The 21,810-nt window shown below is 50.1% G+C and overlaps 2 protein-coding genes across 9 annotated transcripts in view; one reads left to right on the top strand and one right to left on the bottom strand.

Moving 5' to 3' along the window:
* The window catches only part of Sim2 (SIM bHLH transcription factor 2), a 43,687-nt gene extending 40,552 nt beyond the window's left edge, over positions 1–3,135 (top strand). For both annotated transcript variants that reach the window (XM_021229431.2, XM_040750433.1), the window contains exon 11: positions 1,614–3,135. In XM_021229431.2, the coding sequence (XP_021085090.2) occupies positions 1,614–2,029 (416 nt within the window). In that variant the 3' untranslated portion in view covers positions 2,030–3,135. The remainder of the gene's footprint in view (positions 1–1,613) is intronic.
* A 1,906-nt stretch (positions 3,136–5,041) lies between these two features.
* Hlcs (holocarboxylase synthetase) overlaps positions 5,042–21,810 on the bottom strand; it is a 185,852-nt gene continuing 169,083 nt past the window's right edge. For all 7 annotated transcript variants that reach the window (XM_040750430.1, XM_040750429.1, XM_040750428.1 and 4 more), the window contains 3 exons: positions 10,506–10,620; positions 8,845–9,058; positions 5,042–7,816 (listed from right to left, as the gene is read on the bottom strand). In XM_040750430.1, coding sequence (XP_040606364.1) covers positions 7,645–7,816; positions 8,845–9,058; positions 10,506–10,620 — 501 coding nt within the window. In that variant the 3' untranslated portion in view covers positions 5,042–7,644. The remainder of the gene's footprint in view (positions 7,817–8,844; positions 9,059–10,505; positions 10,621–21,810) is intronic.

The following is a 21,810-nucleotide window of genomic DNA, read 5'->3' as shown; positions in this document are numbered from 1 at the left end:
TGGACTCTTCAAGCCTCTGTCTTTCTTTCTGTAAAATGGGACCACAGCCTATGTAGTGAGCCTACTTAGCACCCTCCAGGAGCCCCACAGTACATTGCTGGTCCAACCACAGCCCAGGACTGGTCCTTTAATGTTTCTTACTCGAAGGTAAGTGGAAAGAGCCAGCCCACTCCCTGGGACACTCTGACATTTCTGTTGGCACACTAGCCAATCACAGGCAGAGGAGGGCTGGCTGTGGGAAGACATAAACCAGTTCCATCTAGACTTGGTGACTGCTCAGAGCAAGCTGGTGCAGACGGTCTGCAGGAACCCTAAAGTGAGGGTAAATGTCCTACTAGGATGCTATGCCCTAGGAAAAAAATATCACCAGCATTTATTAAGACATCCCCTGTCACGTGTGTGCCCGAGTCCTCTCTCTTCGCGTCTGTCAGTCTCTGTCCTTGTGCCCACACTCTGTCTCTCCGGCTTTCCTGTGCAAACTCGGAGGGTATGGCTCCGTATCGTGAGTAGTCTACATTTCAAGGTCAGATCTGAGCAGGGTGACGACCACGGGTGGAAAGAGACAGAACGAGGTTTTCAAAAGCATTCAGAGGAGACCTCATCAGCCACTAGGGCACCCTGACTTGGCCCCAGCCTATGCCATGATCCCTCCCTTGGGATGGTTGGACCCCCAATACCCGTAAGTGCAAGGGTCCCCAGGAGTCAAGGAAAGAAGTAAAGGACCTCGCGAGACAGCTGCGTGAGACAGACTTCCTGTCTCTCAGTATCTCAGGAATTTGTCTTTTATTACTATTTCAAAGCAAAAATGGTCATCGGCCACCTGCTTGTCACATCTGAGGAGAAGCAGGGTGGGGAAGGACCAAAGGTGGGACTTGAGGTCATTTGTACCAACTTCCTAGTCTTTGGCATTAAGAGAAAACAAAACCTCATGGGAAAGCTCGGGGAAGTTACTTGAATGGGCACGGTTAATCTTTTAATTATGGACCTACTAAACAGCACAGGGCGGTTAACACGCCCTCCACTCCACCCCACCCCACCCACACTGAGGAGTCAGCAAAACCGGCAGACTGGACACTGTGGAGAGGACCCTGCTTAGCTTCTGCTGCTGTCCAACAAGGTGCCTGCCAGCTCCGAGTGGCTTTGGAGCATCTTTTTGTGTTGATGCTCTGTTGTGTTAAGCATATTACGCAGAATGACTCTCACCCCGTATGATTGCACCACGCTGGCCTGGAGCGTTCAAGGGGTGGCACTGGTGGCACTCTGTGCATGATGTGTGTGCGTGTGTGTGTGTGCGTGATGTGTGTGTGTGCGCGCGTGCGTGCGTGTGTGATGGGTGTATGTGTGAATGCATGATGGGTGTGCATGTGTGATGGGTGTGTGTGCGCGTGCGTGCGTGATGGGTGTGCGTGGCGGGGTTTGTGACTCTGAGGAACACGTGGCTCTGCACGATTGAGGGCACGTGTGGCTCCGGGCATAAACGAGAAGGACCGTGCCGGGTTTCTCCGCAAGGCCGAGGCCGCCTGTGGCGCAGAGCAGAGCAGAGGAGGGTGTGCCTCCGAAGGCACGGCTTCCTCCCGAGTGCAATTCTCTAACCTGTCGCTTGTCCCCCGCAGCGCCCGCCGCCGCCGCTGCGCGCAGGTTCGCCGAGGACCCCGCGCCCCCAAGCTTCCCGAGCTGCGGCCACTACCGCGAGGAGCCGGCGCTGGGCCCCGCCAAGGCGGCGCGCCAGGTGTCCCGGGACGGAGCCCGGCTGGCGCTGGCCCGTGCGCCCCCCGAGTGCTGCGCGCCCCCCGCTCCCGAGCCGCAGGCGCCGGCGCAGCTGCCCTTCGTGCTGCTCAACTACCACCGCGTGCTGGCGCGCCGCGGGCCGCTCGGGGGCGCTGCGCCCGGCCTGGCCTGCGGCCCCGGAGCCCCCGAGGCGGTCGGCCCTCTGCGGCCGCGACACCCGGGCCCCGTCGCCGCCTCTGCGCCCGGCGCGCCCCGGCCGCACTACCTGGGTGCCTCGGTCATCATCACCAATGGCAGGTGACCCGCCAGGGCCGGTCCCGCTCCGCAGGGCGGCCCACAGGGAGAAGCCATAGGCCAGGCCTTCTCTGGTTCCTTTACTTCTTTTCTTTTTTTCAAGGTCCAGCAGATGGGGCGAACTGTATATGCACGATATAAATTAATTTATACAGAGACAACTATTTTAATAGAACTCCACTGCCGCCTTTTAGATTTTTTTTAACCGGTGTAGAGGATTGGGACCCAGTTGGAGGATGGGGAGAAGGGACAGCCGCCAAGGGCCGGTTTTCAGAGGGCCCAGAGTCCAGATGCCAACCTGTGACCTCAAACTAGCCAGTTCCCAGGGCTCTTGGTTTCCTCGCCCTGGGGAGTCAGTCTGCAATGGGAATTCAAGGCATTGCGTGCAGCTTGGCGGAAGGGTGCCACCTTAAGGGGACCCCTCCCACCCCCATCCCACAGGAGTCCTTTCAGAGTCCTTTTGGACACTTCACACAAAACGTTCTCCTTGTAAGTCCCACGAGCAGACAAGAGTTTCTGCTGTCTTCGAACTCACGCATCTCATTTTTAAGTTTAATCCTTTTAAAGATACACACACACACACAAAAGGAAAAACCCCAGCCTGCCGAGGCTTAGGAGGCAGGCGTGCCAGCCTGTCGAGTGAGGCGTGGACACCCGTGTGCTTCAGAAGCGCACGACAAGCTCGCTCCTTCCCGAGCCCGTAGGAACTCTTGGTTAACACCCACAAATCGCACCTTCAAAAATATATGGAGTAAGCATTAAATGCAAAAAGATACATATAGTCAGACATCCTGGAATGGCCCTGACAAGCTTAATTCCCTGGCAATATCCCTGCAGCCCTCACGGATCTGTTAGTCCTACGCTTGTGTTTGCTGCAAGTAGGTACTACTTAAAGCTAGTTATATTGCATGTGCAATACAGAGACCTGAACGGACTGCACCTTGTGGAAAAAAAAAACACGCTTAGGGGATGTAATGAAAACGGTGTATACATTTAAGCATTTTCTACATAGCACCGAGAGCTTCGTACAAACATGTCGTGTGTAACAGGTGAATGGAGACCCTTTTTATAAACCCACCAGCAGTGTTTAAAAATAAACTTGCATTACTTTCATTTATTTGTGGGAGTATTCACTTTTTATGGGTGTGGCTCAGCAGTCCAGCGCTTGGGTGACAGGTTTGTTTTAAACCCCAGTATGGAAAGAAAGTAAAAAAAAAATCACTATTCAAAAATTCTCTCGAGGATCTGACCCGAACATCTGTCTTGACCAACATCTGCTTCCCCACCTTCCAGTTTCTCCACACAGGAAATACTTCGCCGGTTTACTTTTAATAAAGCTCGCTTTGCTTTAAAAACTCCTCCTACCTGCACCAAAAGGTTCTGATAAAAAAAAAAAACCTAACCCTTCTACAATCAATGACATCAAGAGCTCTCAAAATACAAACTTCAGTCAACCTGGGCCTCACAGTGAGGAGCCTGTTTATTCTCTACGGTGCTGGCGAGCTTAGGGGACAGGAGGGGTCTGTGTGGAAGGCACTGGGTGACAGGGTGGCTGCACACACCCCTCGCCTGCACTCAGCCATGCCTCACTTAGATGCCCTCAGATCTGTACATGGTAATAAGCTGGAGGGCGTGACCTTTTATGTTCACGGGTCTCACAATCGAGCGGCGGTTCTTTGAAGGTCGATGGTTGATTCATGGACATTACAGACCAACACTTTCCAATAAAGTACCATTTAAGCGCTTCTGTGCCAACCCCAGAGGTTATTAACAACCTCTGGGAGCTGTATCTGCGAGACACAAATCATGAAGGCTTCTGGGGCAGGTTAACGGGGAAAAAAATTGGCCCTGTTATAGATTTGCAAAAGATAACACAAACGTCAGGGAATTTATGCATCCCTAAAAATTAAAATTCATAAAATTAGTAAAAAAATTTCCTTATCTGAACAAACATCACGTTTTCGTAGCCTAAAATAGGAACAAGGATTCCCTCAGAAAGTCAAACTGGCTTACGGAGGTTATGGACTCTGGCAAAGTTGCCACGGCAACCCAATACCGTTACCCCACATCCTCAAGATTCTGCCCATGGAAGCTTGGGCATCGTTTCTCAACTCTGGGAAGCTATGACAGAAGAGGAAACGTTTTAATAATGATGATGCTGTTTCGAAGAAAAAGAAGGCAGGACAATCATAGCGGGCCCTACCTAAGGCGTACCACGTTGACAAAAATGCCAGACCAAATGGATCGGAAGCCTAAACCCAATTCAAGGCTTGGGCCCTGCACAGTGCCTCCCAGAGAAAGGAATTCCTTTATGCTCCTGGAGGCCCCTTTCTAGAAAAGCCATTCCATTCATCCCCCTGCGGAAACGCGAAAGGGTGGCAGGGCCTGCATCTCCACCCCTCCCTCTCATCCTTTGGAAGGTCCAGGGGGACAGGCCATCCTCCCTCCCACCAGGAAGGTGTGTGTGGGTGTGGGCGTTCTAACAGCTTACACACACGTAAAATCTATCCAAGTTTTCATCTATCAGAATCACCAGGTAGCTGGGGGCAGAGTGTGGGAGTCACTACAGAGAAGGTGGCCTCAAAGGGACATTTTCAGCTCCAGGTTTTGGAGACCTGCAGTCTGTGGGCTGCCCATAGCCCACGACTCAGGCTGATCCCAAACGGGCATGACACACGATGTTGCTCTCCCAGGGTCAAAGTATCTTTAGTGAAAGTTGAGCAGTTTTCACAAAAGAGATTTCCTGAAAGAACCATTGAGGAGTGTCGACTTCAAATGTCCCTCTCGGTTGGTTAGAAAGATTTGTCCTCTGGGCCTCTGTGAGCATTTCTTCTTTCAGCTAGTACGATTCCCTTCCTGCCCAAAATACATAAAAGCCCACAAAGCCCCAAGTTCCTGAATCATTATACAGTCCTCGTCATGTAAACATGTTTAAATGTTAAATGAAAATAGCGCAATCAAAAAATACTATTTTTAATAATGACACCTGGGGTAAAACAAGAATGAGCGTGAGCCATGGTGAGACCTGAAAAGTTTATTTTGGTAGACTTTTGCTTTATAGGCATCGGTTTACAGTACTTCTTTTCAGAGATGGTTCTTTGAAAAGCTAAAAAGTGAAATAGCAAAGATTTACATTTTTGTTTATTTCAAAGATGCATAGGGATGAGTCAGGCTCTGCTTTCCTGGCTTGAGGAAAGCAAAGCCCCTCAGGTTCCCCTCTTGCGTTCTGGAGGTGCTGGGTGAGAGAGGCCAGGGTACTACCACACTGTGTGCTAGGTGGAGGGGAACCCCCCCGACCCAGAGTCTGTGGTCCCTTCTGGGCGTGTATCTGACCGAGCCGAAGACAGGACACTGCTTCCACATTTGGTCACCTAATGTCCCATGTCTGCCCCTTCCAGCTCTCCCTGTCAGAGCTCCCCATTGCTTTAGCTCGGTCACGTGAAACCCAGTTTTGGCTGTGTGTGTCTTCCAAAAAGGTTGGGGGTGGGGGGGTTTGGGGGTGGGGGTTTGGTGGTAAGTGGGCAGCTCTGCACCAGGAGTAGCCTGTTCTAACGCACAGGCCGATTCTGAGTTAGGTGGCCATGTCTCAAGGTTAGGAGACCGCAAAGTTCCCTCAAGACGGCGAGGCTCCTTGAGACCTCAGACTGCAGAATCTGTAAACACCCTCCCATGAGCAGGTGAGAGGCGGCCTCCCCACCTATACCCCTAGATCACTCTCTACCATGCGGGGGGGATTTGAAGTCTTTGGTTCAAGCGAGACAAAGCCAGGTTAATGGGAAACATCTGCTTCAAGGCTACTTTGTGTCTCTCAAGACAAGTGGGTGTCATATTTGCATAATCGAGAGTACCCCTAAACGCTGCAACTATCGTGACCACTCTGAGGCTGACCGCCGCGTCTAGAACGTTCCTCTGTCTGCTCTGGCAGGACCACACTTCATTAGTTTTAACTTACAGAAAGGAAATTAAATGATAACATTTTTTTCCCAAAGTACAACTACCCAGAATAGACTTTCAGTTTAAAATAAAACAGCATGTTTTTCATTAAATAATCCCCCAAAGAAATTTAAATGTAATGATGGTAGTCCTGGGAGACAACGAGCCTTAGATTACAAAGTCTGGGAAATGAAACCTGCAACATCAGCCTGGAGATCTCCGTCCTTGATGACATTTTACAGACGCCCTCTCAAGGGGCTGTCCACTTTGTGATTTTGGGGTGGTGTAGAGTTTTATTTAAACTCGTATGAATTAAAAAAAAAAAGACCGGAACAAAATTTAGGAAAGATATATATGAAGTCTTATTTGCAAAAAAAAAAAAGTTACTTCTTTTTAAGTTCTTTTAAAGTTACATGCCCTGAAACATAGGTGAGGTTGGTGGAGTTTACCAGTGTTTTTTTTTTTTTTCTTCAAGTGGGGTTGTCTGTGCTACGCTGAAGGTAGATGGATCTTCATACTGAAAACCTCATGTTTCTGGAGTTCAGCCTGACCATATAAGACCTGCATAAAGATGGCACTGGTTTTACGATGAGGGGATCTTGTTCAAAGCTAAGCATTCCGTTCTGTTTCCTTTCCACCAACTGCAGGGCGAATGGCAGGAAGTGGGAGAGCCGACGGGAATTGGTTCTTTAAGGCTGGGAAGTAGCGGGTATGATTCACAAACTCCACAGAGACGGGAGGTCCATGGGAAGGCACCCGCACATCTGGAAACCAACCTAGAAAGGCTTCCTTTGCTTTGTTCTTCCATGGAGACTTTTAGCACGTCCGATTTTGAACATCTTTTAAAGTCATACACGAGCGCTCGGGCACATGCATGCACACACGCGTGCACACGCACGCATACACACACACACACACACACACACACACGCACGCACGCACGCACGCACACACCCCTCCAGACTTTACTGTCAATATCTCTTTGCACAAGGGCAAAGTAAGAAACTTACTCCCTCCCTGAGGCCATGGCAACCACGCAGGCTGGCGGCACCGCACCCCTGTAGCCACTCTTCAGTCCAGTGTTACCGGACTACCGCAGCAGAGTGACTTCAGGCAGCCCACCTTGATTGGGGAAGTCAACAACAAATGCCCAGAAACGAAGCAGAAAACAACGCAGTGCGTAGGCTTGACTGTATGTTCCTGGAGAACACATGTTCCTGGAGAGCGCTCTGGAGGCTCACAAGCAGTGACCGCTACCTCAGCATTCTCCTGAGCTCATTGCCCCTCCTAGTAAACCCAGAGCTGAGCCCGTGTGGAGAAGAGCACGGTGACACCGTGCAAGGCAAACTAAACTCCTACGCTAAACGGAATCTTCACCTGCCAACCCTCACCAGATGCATCCTCAAACACCCAATACAACCACAGACATAAAAAGACAAAACAAAAACCCAAACGGGGGTGGGGGGTGGGGGGTGGAGGCGGGGGCAGGGACCTGATAACCTGAAGAGCTAACAAACAGTGACTTGGAGAGGACACTGGCCCACAACGCTACGTTAATTTCCCAGGCCCCAGGCAGGCAAAGACGACAGCCGTGCAAGCGGGCGTGCTTGTTCGGAGCTCCCAGGAAGCTGCTGTGGCTTGCGGCTGCAGCAGGGCGGATCCAAGCTGTCTGGGGACACGCGCTCCTGTCTACTGTCGTTTGGGCAGGATGAGGTTTCTCAGCATGTCAAAGGAGTTGCCATCTGGATGCACCGTCACAACTGCACCCCCCTTCTGATGCACCTGCAGGAACCCGGAGTCGTCAAGGCCCACAATGGACACCTGTGGCCCCTCGGTGCTGCCCAGGCGGACTTGCTGGCCACTGGAAACGGAGCACACAGACACTGGGGTCACGGGGGGCAACAGAAGGCTGGACCGAAGAACCGAGTCACTACTCACTACGAGGGGCTGGGGTCCTGGGGACAGGCTGTGGCTGATCATAGCGACCTCTGGCCTCCTCTGTCCCTGTGGAAAGTCTTGATATCCACTCAAGCAGCCACAGAGGTAGGCTGGGGCCTTCGATGTGTCACGTCACCCTAATTCTGATCCTATTGCTGGTGGCTTGTGCCCCTTCCTGCCCCAGGCACTCTTAATACACTGTGTAAAAATAAAGGAAGTGGAGGGGCTATTGGGGAAAGCCGGGGGGGCAGGAGAGGGCAATGGGGACCAGGGAATGTGACCAAGTTTATACTGTAAGCATGTCTGAAATGTCATAACAAAAATCCACTATTTTTTCAAATCAGCGTATGCCAATCAAAACGAGGAAAGGAAAAGAAAACCACCGCACAGGGACGGCCAAGATGGGCTCAGTAGGTGAGGCACTTGTCCCACAAGCCTGGTGACGTGGTTTCAACCCTTGGAACCCGTAACTCCACGGAGCTGTCCCACCTTCTCTTAAGTTTGAGGACGCTGACATTTAGGGAGGGTAGAGGCGTGTCTCACCCACTCGTGGTCCCCATGCCCGAGCTGACGGAGGATGCCAGGAGCATCTGTGAGCATGTGGGGCTGGGCCTCAGCCCCAGAGCACAGATTCAGAAGATCCTAGGTGCAGGCGAGGCTGCCATGGTTGTATGGGGATCTCACTTTGGGATCTAGAAGGTTCTACCACGTAGATGTGTCTGAGAGCTCCTCGGAGTTCACACTAAACTGCTTCTAGATGTTCTGGGTGCCGCCTCCTTCCCAGAGCATCCTCCAGGATGCTGGTCCCTCACTTCTGGCTAGGCTGAATCACTGGGCTTTTCCCTCGCAGTTAAGAAACGACCGCCCAGACCTATGTTTGGCCCTTCATGCTAAGAAAGTGAAGTACTGACTTCAAGGAATTTTAAAAGCAAGAAGACCGCGGGTACTGACCTGTGCACCCAGTATTTGTAGTAGAGAGGGAGGACACCATTGGGCCCTCGGTCCTGAAACGTGTCAATCAGCTTCTCCAGCACAGTTACTGCCCTGGCGATGAGATGATCGGCCCGCAAGGGCTTCAGGGCTGCCTCGTGCTGCTTATTGTGCTCTGCGATGAGGTCGTTGATGCATATGGTAGGGTTGCTGTTAGTCACATTGAATCCACAGCCTGGACGAAAACAAACAAACGACAAAAAGAGCAGCTTGCCTGACATTCCCAGTGAGTCTCAGCCGTCCCCGTGCTGCAACCCATTAACTCGGTTCCTCGTGCTGCGGTGACCCCCAACCATAACATTACTTTTCTTGCTACTACTTCGTAACTGTAGCTTTGCCACTGTTGTGAATATCTGATACACAGGTTACCGGATACGCAGCCCTCAAAAGGGTCTCGATCCACAGGGTGAGAACCACTGTTCTAGACAATGGTGCAAATTCTCCCAGCACTAGCAATTTAAAAGTCTGAGGGAGAATAATGATATCAATTACCCTCAACTTGGGCTGTGTCTTTCTAGAAGCAAGGACATTGTGTTGCACACCCTGAAACACGTCCCTCTTGATGCTCCAGCCTGCAAAGGCTCTAAGAACGTAACCAAGCCACATGTTTTGCCTCTACTCCCTCCCCGACACCACCCGTTAGGTTCCCAGGGCGGTCCTCCAGCCTCGGTACCAGTGGGTACCACTTAGCCTCTGCATATAGTACAATCACTCATTTCAGTGTGCGGCGTGGAGCTTTAGGAGTATGAGCTAGCTTGCCTAGAAAAACGCTGCCAGTTGGTAGCAGAATTGGAAATGCAAGCCTTGTGTCCTTTGACGCCCTAGACAGGGTCACATGCTTCTGTCTGTTGTTGATTTGTGAGTGACAAGTGAGCTCTACTGGGAATTAGGGGGGATTGGAGGTTGGTCAGGGTCTTAAGAACTTCTGAAACGATCGTGGAGTCACCTCTTCCTGGATGTCCAGAGGTGAAGCAGGCAGGGACTCGCCCCTACTTTGACTAGCTTGAGTTTTGTGTGGGTGTTGCTGTTTTGGTTAAAACAGCATCTTTTTGCAAGGCCGGCAGCAAAAGTGAGTTAGATATCATCCCAGCCCCACTGCTGCTACTGTAATAAACACCCCATCAGAAAAAGCAGACATCAGTGCTGCCCATCCCGGGCTGGGCTTTCCTGCATCAGTAATCATCATCAAGACAATTCCCCACGAAGATGCCCACCAACCGGACCCGGACGGTCCCTCATCCAGACCCCTTTCCAGCCGGCTCCACATTGCATCAAGTTGATAATTAAGTTAACCATGGCAGACATTAGCTTACTGCTTAGCATAAAATATAATCATTGTAAAATATGCTTTTTACATGGGAAGCAGACCCATGGAAAGACATCCGTGAGGTGTGACAGACGCCATGGCATTTCCACAGCCCCACACAGGCACTGCCAAGCCTTTGAAGTGTTCTTGACTCATCTGGTCCTCTCTGGATCTACGTCACACTCTATAACTTAAGACTAAAGACATCATCTCATAAAGCTACCCGCTCTTCCAGGTAGAGGCACGCATAAGACGTCCTAATCCTGTTGTCTTGTTAATATGAAAAGTGTTGGAGGAGGGGGCTTTAAGAACTCACCAATGAGGATGTAGAACATTTCTCCCATGAGAGTGGAATTAACCAGAACTCCACCAATCTTCATGAGGTCACCGTAATAAATATCGTTGGGCCACTTCACTCGCAAGTTGATGTCCTAAAAGACAATCCGTGTGTTCACTGAGCCATAAACCACGGGGCAGTAAGCAATGGGATGAGGGATGAACGAACACGCAGGAGACTACAGGGACAGGGACCTGGTCCTCTCTCCTGCTCCAAGTTGGTCACTTTGTGAAATACGGTATTTTTAAAGATGCATGTTATGTGCAGGGTGCTTTGTATGCGTGTGTGTGTGTGTGTGTGTGTGTGTGTGCACCATGTGCAGGGTGCTTTGTGTGCACGTGTGTGTGTGCATCATGTGCAGGGTGTTTTGTGTGCACGTGTGTATGTGCATCATGTGCAGGGTGTTTTGTGTGCACGTGTGTGTGCACCGTGTGCAGGGTGTTTTGTGTGCACGTGTATGTGTGTGTGTGTGCACCGTGTGCAGGGTATTTTGTGTGCATGTGTGTGTGTGCACTGTTTACAGGGTGTTTTATGTGCACGTGTGTGTGCACCGTGTGCAGGGTGTTTTGTGTGCACGTGTGTGTGCACCGTGTGCAGGATGTTTTATGTGCACGTGTGTGTGTGTGCACCGTGTGCAGGGTGTTTTGTGTGCACGTGTGTCTGAACAGGCCTTGTGCCATGAAGGCCAGAAGAGGGCGTCACATCTCCCCTAGACCAGGGTTACACACAGTTGTGAGCTGCCATGTGGGTGCTGGGTCCCCTGGAAGAGCAGTCATTGCTCTTAATCACGGCGCCATCTCTCCAGCCTCAGGTAACACAGTGTTCAAATTCCTGCAGGAGCTACAGGGTAAAATACTGACAGAACACACCTTATCAGCTCAGCACCCTCAGCTATTCCCATCACTGTCAGTTCTGTAAATATGTGTCTGATTGGTTTGAATAAAGCACTATTGGCCAATAGGGAAACAAGATAGGTGGGACTAGGTGTCTAGGAGGATTCTGGGAATTGTAGTGAGGAGAGCTCTCAATATGCCCTCTCCCGGGAGCAGTGCGTCCTCAAAAAGATAAGTTCCTACAATATATATATTGTACGTATATGTATATATATGTATTAGCAATTATGGGTTGATAATCAAATCAGAGCTAGTCTATAAGAAACCAAGCAAACGGCCAACAGCTTCATATTTAATATAGTGTCTTGTGTGTTATTTGGGAGCTGAGAGCAGCAACAGGAACCAGGCGGCGGGCAGGAAGACTACACGTTACAACTGTCTCTCACTATTAAAAACCTCCTTTGCACAGCTGTTCCCGAGGCTCAGGCAGAGGGACTGCAAATTCGAGGGCTGCCTGGAAAACACAATGAGTTCAAGGCTCGCCTGGGCATGTTAGTGAGACTTTGCCAAAATAAAACTTGAGAAAGTGAATAGAGCCTGGCCGGGTAAGGACGCCTTAGGCTCAGCCTCTAGTACACAGACAGACAGAGAGACAGACAGAGAGACAGACAGAGAGACAGACAGACAGACAGATAGACAGACGACTCCCCAAACAAAACAACAGCAAGAACAAAGCCCCTGATGTCTGGAGGCATCTTATAAACCCAGTTCTTATAAACCCAGTTCATTAATATCTGGGTATCACAACTGTCAGCAGGAGGTAGGTGGAGGGGGAGGGAGAGGATTCTCCAGGATTCTTCGCCCTTTAGAAGCCAGGGCATGACAGACAAAGATGGCTTTGACCCGACCAGAGTCCCAGGGGCAGGGGTAAGGTGTGGGGTGGAATGCTATGAGGCAGCGGGGAGAACGAGTGGTTCCCGACCCTTGTGTGGTCAACTGATTCAAAGGGGTCACTCGAGACGATCTTGCAAACCAGATTCTACGTTGATTTGTAACAGCAGCAAAATTACAGTTATGAGGCAGCAGTGAAAACAATTTCTACAGCTGGGGGTCACCACAATCTGAGGAACTGTGTTACAGGGTCACAGCTGAGGAAGATTCAGAACCACTGCCTAGAAAGGACCTTGTCAAGAGTGGACTTGGTTACAGCGATGGACTTTCCTGCGGCCACGGCCTCTCCATAACAAAGGGATCTGGGATGTGCCTGTGCCCCAGCCATAGCAGGATGGACAAGGGTGGGCACTTCCCTGGTTGCGGCCACCCCAGACCTCTACTTAACCCCTGGAAACACAGACTGGACTAGGTCAGGAGGCCCAGATTGGAGCTCCTAGGCTTTGGCAGTCGTGGGGAGGGGGCAAAGGAAACCGTTGTGGAGATGTGAAGCCGGATGGAGACAAGGCGATTTAAAGCTGGGGACAGTGGCGAGGGGTCCCCAAGTCTGCGGGACTGATCTCCCCGCTGTGAGGCCCAGGCACAGCGCAGAGCCCCTCCCAGCTCAGTCTGTGCCCCCGTGCTGGACCTCTCCCCTGTTCTCCTGAGCGCACTCGGGACTCAAGCCCACAGCTTCCCAACACCCACCTAGGTGCTCAGTGCGATGCTATCTGTCCTACCGTTGCCACCAAATCCCCTCCTCTCCTAGTAGATCCTCACGGCCGCTGGGATTTAGAAGCTGAGACGCACCCATCCAAGTAGACTACAGAGAGGGCCACAGTGCTGCTGGAGCTGGGGTCTCACACCAGGACTCTCCCCTGTCCTGACTAGAACTGGGGTCTCACACCAGGACTCTCCCCTGTCCTGACTAGAACTGGGGTCTCACACCAGGACTCTCCTCTGTCCTGACTAGAACTGGGGTCTCACACCAGGACTCTCCCCTGTCCTGACTAGAGCTGGGGTCTCACACGAGGACTCTCCTCTGTCCTGACTAGAACTGGGGTCTCACACGAGGACTCTCCCCTCTGTCCTGACTAGAACTGGGGTCTCACACGAGGACTCTCCTCTGTCCTGACTAGAACTGGGGTCTCACACGAGGACTCTCCCCTGTCCTGACTAGAACTGGGGTCTCACACGAGGACTCTCCTCTGTCCTGACTAGAACTGGGGTCTCACACGAGGACTCTCCCCTGTCCTGACTAGAACTGGGGTCTCACACGAGGACTCTCCCCTGTCCTGACTAGAACTGGGGTCTCACACCAGGACTCTCCTCTGTCCTGACTAGAACTGGGGTCTCACACGAGGACTCTCCCCTCTGTCCTGACTAGAACTGGGGTCTCACACGAGGATTCTCTCCTCTATCCTGACTAGAACTGGGGTCTCACACGAGGACTCTCCCCTGTCCTGACTAGAACTGGGGTCTCACACCAGGACTCTCCCCTGTCCTGACTAGAACTGGGGTCTCACACGAGGACTCTCCTCTGTCCTGACTAGAACTGGGGTCTCACACGAGGACTCTCCTCTGTCCTGACTAGAACTGGGGTCTCACACGAGGACTTTCCCCTCTGTCCTGACTAGAACTGGGGTCTCACACGAGGACTCTCCCCTGTCCTGACTAGAACTGGGGTCTCACACGAGGACTCTCCCCTGTCCTGACTAGAACTGGGGTCTCACACCAGGACTCTCCCCTGTCCTGACTAGAACTGGGGTCTCACACGAGGACTCTCCCCTGTCCTGACTAGAACTGGGGTCTCACACCAGGACTCTCCCCTCTGTCCTGACTAGAACTGGGGTCTCACACGAGGACTCTCCCCTGTCCTGACTAGAACTGGGGTCTCACACGAGGACTCTCCCCTGTCCTGACTAGAGCTGGGGTCTCACACCAGGACTCTCCCCTGTCCTGACTAGAACTGGGGTCTCACACGAGGACTCTCCCCTGTCCTGACTAGAGCTGGGGTCTCACACGAGGACTCTCCTCTGTCCTGACTAGAACTGGGGTCTCACACCAGGACTCTCCCCTGTCCTGACTAGAACTGGGGTCTCACACGAGGACTCTCCTCTGTCCTGACTAGAACTGGGGTCTCACACCAGGACTCTCCTCTGTCCTGACTAGAACTGGGGTCTCACACGAGGACTCTCCTCTGTCCTGACTAGAACTGGGGTCTCACACGAGGATTCTCCCCTCTGTCCTGACTAGAACTGGGGTCTCACACGAGGACTCTCCCCTCTGTCCTGACTAGAACTGGGGTCTCACACGAGGACTCTCCCCTGTCCTGACTAGAACTGGGGTCTCACACGAGGACTCTCCCCTGTCCTGACTAGAACTGGGGTCTCACACGAGGACTCTCCCCTGTCCTGACTAGAACTGGGGTCTCACACGAGGACTCTCCTCTGTCCTGACTAGAACTGGGGTCTCACACCAGGACTCTCCCCTGTCCTGACTAGAACTGGGGTCTCACACGAGGACTCTCCCCTGTCCTGACTAGAACTGGGGTCTCACACCAGGACTCTCCCCTGTCCTGACTAGAACTGGGGTCTCACACCAGGACTCTCCCCTCTGTCCTGACTAGAACTGGGGTCTCACACCAGGACTCTCCCCTCTGTCCTGACTAGAACTGGGGTCTCACACGAGGACTCTCCCCTGTCCTGACTAGAACTGGGGTCTCACACGAGGACTCTCCCCTGTCCTGACTAGAACTGGGGTCTCACACCAGGACTCTCCCCTCTGTCCTGACTAGAACTGGGGTCTCACACGAGGACTCTCCTCTGTCCTGACTAGAACTGGGGTCTCACACCAGGACTCTCCCCTGTCCTGACTAGAACTGGGGTCTCACACGAGGACTCTCCTCTGTCCTGACTAGAACTGGGGTCTCACACCAGGACTCTCCCCTGTCCTGACTAGAACTGGGGTCTCACACGAGGACTCTCCCCTGTCCTGACTAGAACTGGGGTCTCGGTCTACAGGAGACGCGGGACAGCCTGGCTGGTGCTGCTGGCATTCTGTGGCTGAGGCTGGCATGCGGCTCCCCATCCTCCTCCCGCCCGTGCTCCCTTATGGTGACGGCAATGAGATCAAGTCCCCATCTCACAGGTTCAGGGCTTGGGCCAGGGTTCTCTGCATGCGGCAGTGGCGTCTGTCTGAGCTGGCCCTGGGCTCCGGCCTGGCCTGACTTTGGGTGTTTTTGTTCTTGTTCAGGAATGAAACCACACATACAACTCCTGGGTTCTCCTTCAGGCAAGCAAGAGCATGTACCCCACGGTGAAAGGTGAGGCTATGAACTGCTTTTCTCTTTCCTTGATAACCTGCCGCGTGGAGGATTGTGAAACAGGGCTTCATGGAGCCCAGGCTGTCCTCAAATTCTATGTGTAGCCAAGGATGACTTTGGAGCTCTGATTCTCCTTCCTCCAGCGCCCAGGGCTGGGGTTCTCGGTGTGAGCAACCACACTCTGTGTGTGTGTGTGTGTGTGTGTGTGTGTGTGTGTGTGTGTGTGTATACACATACATATGTATATACATACATACATACATACATACATACATACATACACACACACACCAGTGCTGGGGATAGAACCCAGGGCAAGCACTCCACCACCCGAGTTACACTCCATCCTTGATCATGTATTACGACAACTCATGTGCCCTCCTTATATGTAAAGCTCATGGCCCACACAGACCCAAGTAAAACAAATCATGCCTTCAAATCCTGGGAGCTCATGGGTGAGGGAACAAGGCGCACACGACTCTTGAGGAAATACGAAGTCTGTCTGTGCTTTCGCCTAGAGGAAGGAGTGTTGGGACAGGAGCTTTAGCTCCCAGGGAAAGCAGGAAGTGGGCTGGGGGTGAGGGAGGGAGGGAGGGAGGGAGGGAGGGAGGAGGGCTGTGGGCGTCCAGCGGAGGACAGGGACAGAAGCCACAGCGAGCAGCCTGGAAGGCGGCCACATTCCAGTGGCACCGAGTTAGTGTGTGGAAACCCATCCTGGTTTGTACGCTGACAGCAGCACCCAACTGAAGACAAGCTGTCACCTCACTGAAAGGAACCAAACGCAACGGACGCCATTTCGACCATCCCGTGGCTGCTCTGCGTAGGTCAACTCCAGCCACGGAGGTCACACAGGACCAGAAAATGTCGACTGTCCTCTCCCGCGTGTGGACCCCAGCTGTGGATCTTTAGTTCTGTGTGTTTAATCTGAAGCACCTGTGGTAGCCAGGGACTTATAAAGTGGCCGGGAGGTGGGGGTACTTGGAAGGCGGGGGACCGCAGAGCTAGGTAAAAGGAAAATTAAGAGGCCGTACTATGGGGGAGAGGTTTAAGCAGTGAGGGAGACGGGGGGGAGTGAAAAGCATTGGGGGAGAACTAATCCACACGAAAGGACCACGGAAAGGCATACGGTCACCTCCCTATGAGTTGCTGGCCAGGGCGGCTCCCAAGGCTCCCCAGAATATAGAGATCATCACACTTACCCTTGGTGGCCCTCAGTAACTACGCAGTGAGACCCTACCCCACACCCTTTTGCTGCTGCACACTGAGAGCTCAATCTTGGGCTGATGGAGAGCTTCCTCCTGCCGGATGGATTTCTTAGTGCCAGATATTATGCAGGCCAATGGGAGAGAAACGACATCAGCGGTCTTATTCAGGGCTGCACCCTGAATTTTGTAATTCCTACCCGCCAGACAAGACGTGCTCACTGGTGCAACATTGGCGTGACGCCATGGGGGTGACCACTTTAACTCTCTGTGGTAGGGCCAGGCACACTTAACCCTTTAAACCTAGACTGGAGACCTGCTCCTTCAGAGGGAATTCATGGCCGATACTGTAAACCTGACTAAAAACCCATGGCTGGGGAGGTCTCAAGCCCCAGTATGTAACCTATTATTGGTATTGTACTAAATGGTCATGTTGTCAGACTGCTACCTATTTATGCTTATACCCACAGATCTGTGCTGTTCTCAACCTTGGTCAGAGACATTTCTTTCTGTAGAAGGCAGTGTACTGTAGTACAGTAACACTCACAACTGGCCAAAATACTAAGAATGAGTTGACCACAGGTGTTTAGCCCTAAACAGACACCTGTGAGAAATCCCGTTTCCTGGAGGCTCAGAGACATCAAGTAAGAGGGGGCAGAGAGACTCTAAGAGCCAGAGGATGGGGAGGACTTCTGCGGAACACTGTGTTCTGTGGTTCCCTGTAAAAGACCTGTGCAAGGCTGGACCAGCCAAAATCCCAGTATGGAAGGGAGAGGAGTCACACAACCTCACCCCTAGCTGGGGACCGGCTGGTTACAGCTGATGGATGCTGGAGGAGGGAGAATCGGTTTCCTTTGGGGGCGTGGCCACTGGTAGTTTGTCCTTCTCCCATTGGATGGTCCCACACCCATGCACATACATGGCGCACTAACTGGACTTAACATGTTTTTAAAAAAGTAAGAGGGAATGAAGTCGGGGAGGGGATGTGTTTGGGGATGGTAGGGGGAGTTGGAGATGTGAAGTAGAGGGGAGCGGATATGATCATTGCCTAAAGGTAAAATAAATAAGGTAATTCCACTCAAAATGGAAGTCATATCGCACAGGTCCAAGGGCGAGGCTGACTACCCTGGAGCTGGTAAGAACTTCAGCGGCAGCTGTGTCCGGTCACCGTGGAGCAAGCTTCCTCTCTCCCAACCAGACTGTGATCCTGTTCCCCCAACACGAGCTCTGCACACTGCAGGGGCTCAGAGCGGACCACACACAAGCCAGTGAGGCAGCGGGGTAAAAGTCAAAGCTGTGACCAAGGGTACCAGTCTCTATTTGTGTTCAAGGCTCAGAGTTCGGCCTTGCTGAACACCAACTATCTTCCCGCAAGGGTTAAATGTGCCCGGCCAACCCCAAAGAGTTACATTCTCAGCATCTTCTATGAGACAAGAGCACAGCTCGGGTGTCCTGAAGGTCTGCGATGCTCGACAAGCCCAGAACTCCTCACACAGTCATGATGTGGGGTGCCTGGTAGTGGACATCCATGCTGGTCAGTGAGCTGACCTTGAGGGTAAAGGTGGACATTAATTTCCCTCAATATTAATGGTCTTAAGTCACCCAAAAAGAGACACAGGTTAAGAGGATGGATTCGAAGACAGAATCCTTCCTTCTGTTGCATACAATAAACACACCTCAGCTTCTAAGACAGATGTTATTTCAGAGTTAAGGGTTGGGAAAAGATTTTCCAATCAAATGGACCCAAGAAACAAGCGGGGGTAGCAATCCTTATATCTAACAAATTAGACTCTAAACTAAAATCAATCAAAAGAGATGAAGGAGGTCATTTCATACTCAGCACAGGAGAAATCCACCAAGATGAAGTGTCAATTCTGAACACCTATGCTAAGAAACATTACTAAAACTCAAAGCACATATAAAACCTCACACACTTGTAGTGGGAGACTTCAACACCCCACTCTCACCACTGGACAGGACCGCAAGACAGAAATTTAACAAGGATACGAAGGACCTAATAGATGTTATGACCCAATTGGTTTAACAGACATCTATAGAACACTCCATCCAAACACAAAAGAATATACCTTCCTCTCAGCTCCACACAGAACCTTCTCCAAAATCGATCACATACTTGGCAACATAGCAAACCTCAACAGGTACAAAAAAATTGGAATAACTCCATGTATCTTATCAGACCACCATGCCTTAAAGTTATAATTCAACAACAACACAAATCACAGAAACCCTGTAAACACATGGAAATTGAATAATGCACAATTGCACCACTCCTGGGTCAAAGAAGAAATAAAAAAAGAAATTAAAGACTTCCTAGAATTCAATGAAAATGAAGACACAACATACCCAAACTTATGGGACACTTTGAAAGCAGTGCTAAGAGGAAAGTTCATAGCACTAAGTGCCCACATGAAGAAACTGGAGAATAGTCACACTAGAGAATTAACAGCACAGATGAAAGCTCTAGAACAAAAGGAAGCAAATTCACCCCAGAGGAGCAGATGCCAGGAAATAATTAAATTGAGAGCTGAAATGAATAAAATAGACACTAGGAAAACAATACAAAGAATCAATGCCACGAAGAGTTGGTTCTTTGAGAAAATCAACAAGATAGAAAAATCTTTATCCAAACTTACCAAACAACAGAGAGTGAACATGCAAATTAACAAAATCAGAAATGCAAAGGGAGACATAACAACGGACACTGAGGAAATCCAGAGAATCATCAGGTCATATTTTGAAAAGCTGTACTCCACAAAATTTGAAAATTTAAAGGAAACGGGCAATTTTCTGGATAGATATCACTTACCAAAATTAAATCAAGAACACATAAGCAATTTAAATAGTCCTATAACACTTAAGGAAATAGAAGCAGTCATCAAAAGTCTCCCAACTGCCCGGGCGGTGGTGGCGCACGCCTTTAATCCCAGCACTCGGGAGGCAGAGGCAGGCGGATCTCTGTGAGTTCGAGGCCAGGCTGGACCGACAGCCTCCAAAACAATACAGAGAAACCCTGTCTCGAAAAACCAAAAAAAAAAAAAAAAAAAAAAAAAGTCTCCCAACCAAAAAAAGCCCAGGGCCAGATGGCTTCAGTGCAAAATTTTACCAGAAATTCAAAGAACAGGTTATACCAATCCTCCTCCTCAAAGTATTCCATGCAATAGAAGCAGAAGGGTCTCTTTTTACGAGGCTTCAATAACATTAATACCCAAGCCACACAAAGACACAACTAAGAAAGAGAACTTCAGACCAATATCCCTCATGAACATTGATGCAAAAATATTCAATAAAATACTGGCAAATCAGATTCAAGAACACATCAGAAAACTCATCCACCATGACCAAGTAGGTTTCTTCCTTAGGATGCAGGGATGGCTCAACATATGAAAACCCATCAACGTAATCCACCATATAAACAAGCTGAAAAACAAAAATCACATGATCATCTCACTAGATGCTGAAAAGGCCTTTCACAAAAATCAACAACCCCTTCATGATAAAGGTCTTGGAGAGATCTGGGATAACAGGAACATACCTAAACACCATAAAAGCTATATATAGCAAACTAAGCCAACATCAAACTGCATGGAGAGAAACTCACGGCAATTCCTCTAAAATCAGGAACAAGGCAAGGCTGTCCCCTCTCCCCATACCTCTTCAATATTGTACTTGAAGTTTTAGCTACAGCAGTAAGACAACAAAAGGAGACCAAGAGGATACACATTGGAAAGGAAGAGGTAAAACTTTCACTATTTGCACATAAGTGACCCAAAAATCTCTACCAGGGAACTCTTACAGGTGATAAACACCTTCAGCAAAGTGGCAGGATACAAGATCAACTCAAGAAAATCAGTAGCCCTACTAGAGACACACGATAAAAGAGCTGAGAAAGAAATCAGCAAAACATCACCCTTTACAATTGCCACAAACAACATAAAATACCTTGGGGTAATGCTAACCAAACAAGTGAAAGACCTGTATCGCAAGAACTTTGAGTCTTTAAAGAAATAAATTAAAGAAGAAACCAGAAAATGGAAAGATCTCCCATGCTCTTGGATAGGTGAGATCAATGTAGTAAAAATGGCAATCCTGCCAAAAGCAATCTAAAGACTCAATGAAATCCCCATTAAAATCCCAGCACAATTCTTCAAACCTTGAAAGAACAATTCTCAACTTTATATGGAAAAACAAAAAACCCAGGATAGCCAAGACAACCCTGCTCAATAAAGCAACGTCTGGAGGCATCACCATCTCTGACTTCAAGCTCTATTATAGAGCTATAGTCCTGAAAACAGCTTGGTATTGGCATAAAAATAGACAGGTAGACCAATGGAATCGAATTGAAAACCCTGAGATTAATCCACAAACCTATGAACACCTGATTTTCGACAAAGAAGCTAAAATTATACAATGGAAAAAAGATAGCATCTTCAACAAATGGTGCTGGCATAACTAGATATTAGCATGTAGAAGACTGCAGATAGATCCATGTCTATTACCATGCACAAAACTTAAATCTAAATGGATCAAAGACCTCAACATAAATCCAGCCACACTGAACCTGTTAGAAGAGAAAGTGGGAGGTACCCTTGAATGAATTGGTACAAGAGACAGCTTCCTGAACATAACACCAGCAGCACAAACACTGAGATCGACAATTAATAAATGGGACCTCCTGAAACTGAGAAGCTTCTGTAAGGCAAAGGACATAGTCAACAAGACAAAAAGACACCCCACAGATTGAGAAAAGATATTCACTAACCCCACATCTGACAGAGGGCTGAACTCCAAAATTTACAAAGAACTCAAGAAGCAAGTCTCCAAAACACCAAAGGATTCAATTAAAAAGTGGGGGACTGAACTAAATAGAGAATTCTCAATAGAGGAGGCTAAAATGACTCAGAGACGCTTAAGAAAGTGCTCAACATCCCTAGCCATCCAGGAAATGCAAGTCAAAACAACCCTGAGATATCATC

The sequence above is a fragment of the Mesocricetus auratus genome, unplaced genomic scaffold, assembly GCF_017639785.1.
Source record: "Mesocricetus auratus isolate SY011 unplaced genomic scaffold, BCM_Maur_2.0 Super-Scaffold_100008, whole genome shotgun sequence".
In the NCBI taxonomy this organism is placed as follows: domain Eukaryota; kingdom Metazoa; phylum Chordata; class Mammalia; order Rodentia; family Cricetidae; genus Mesocricetus; species Mesocricetus auratus.
Note: the sequence above shows the minus strand (reverse complement) of the source record. Positions and strands in the feature narration are given on the sequence as shown.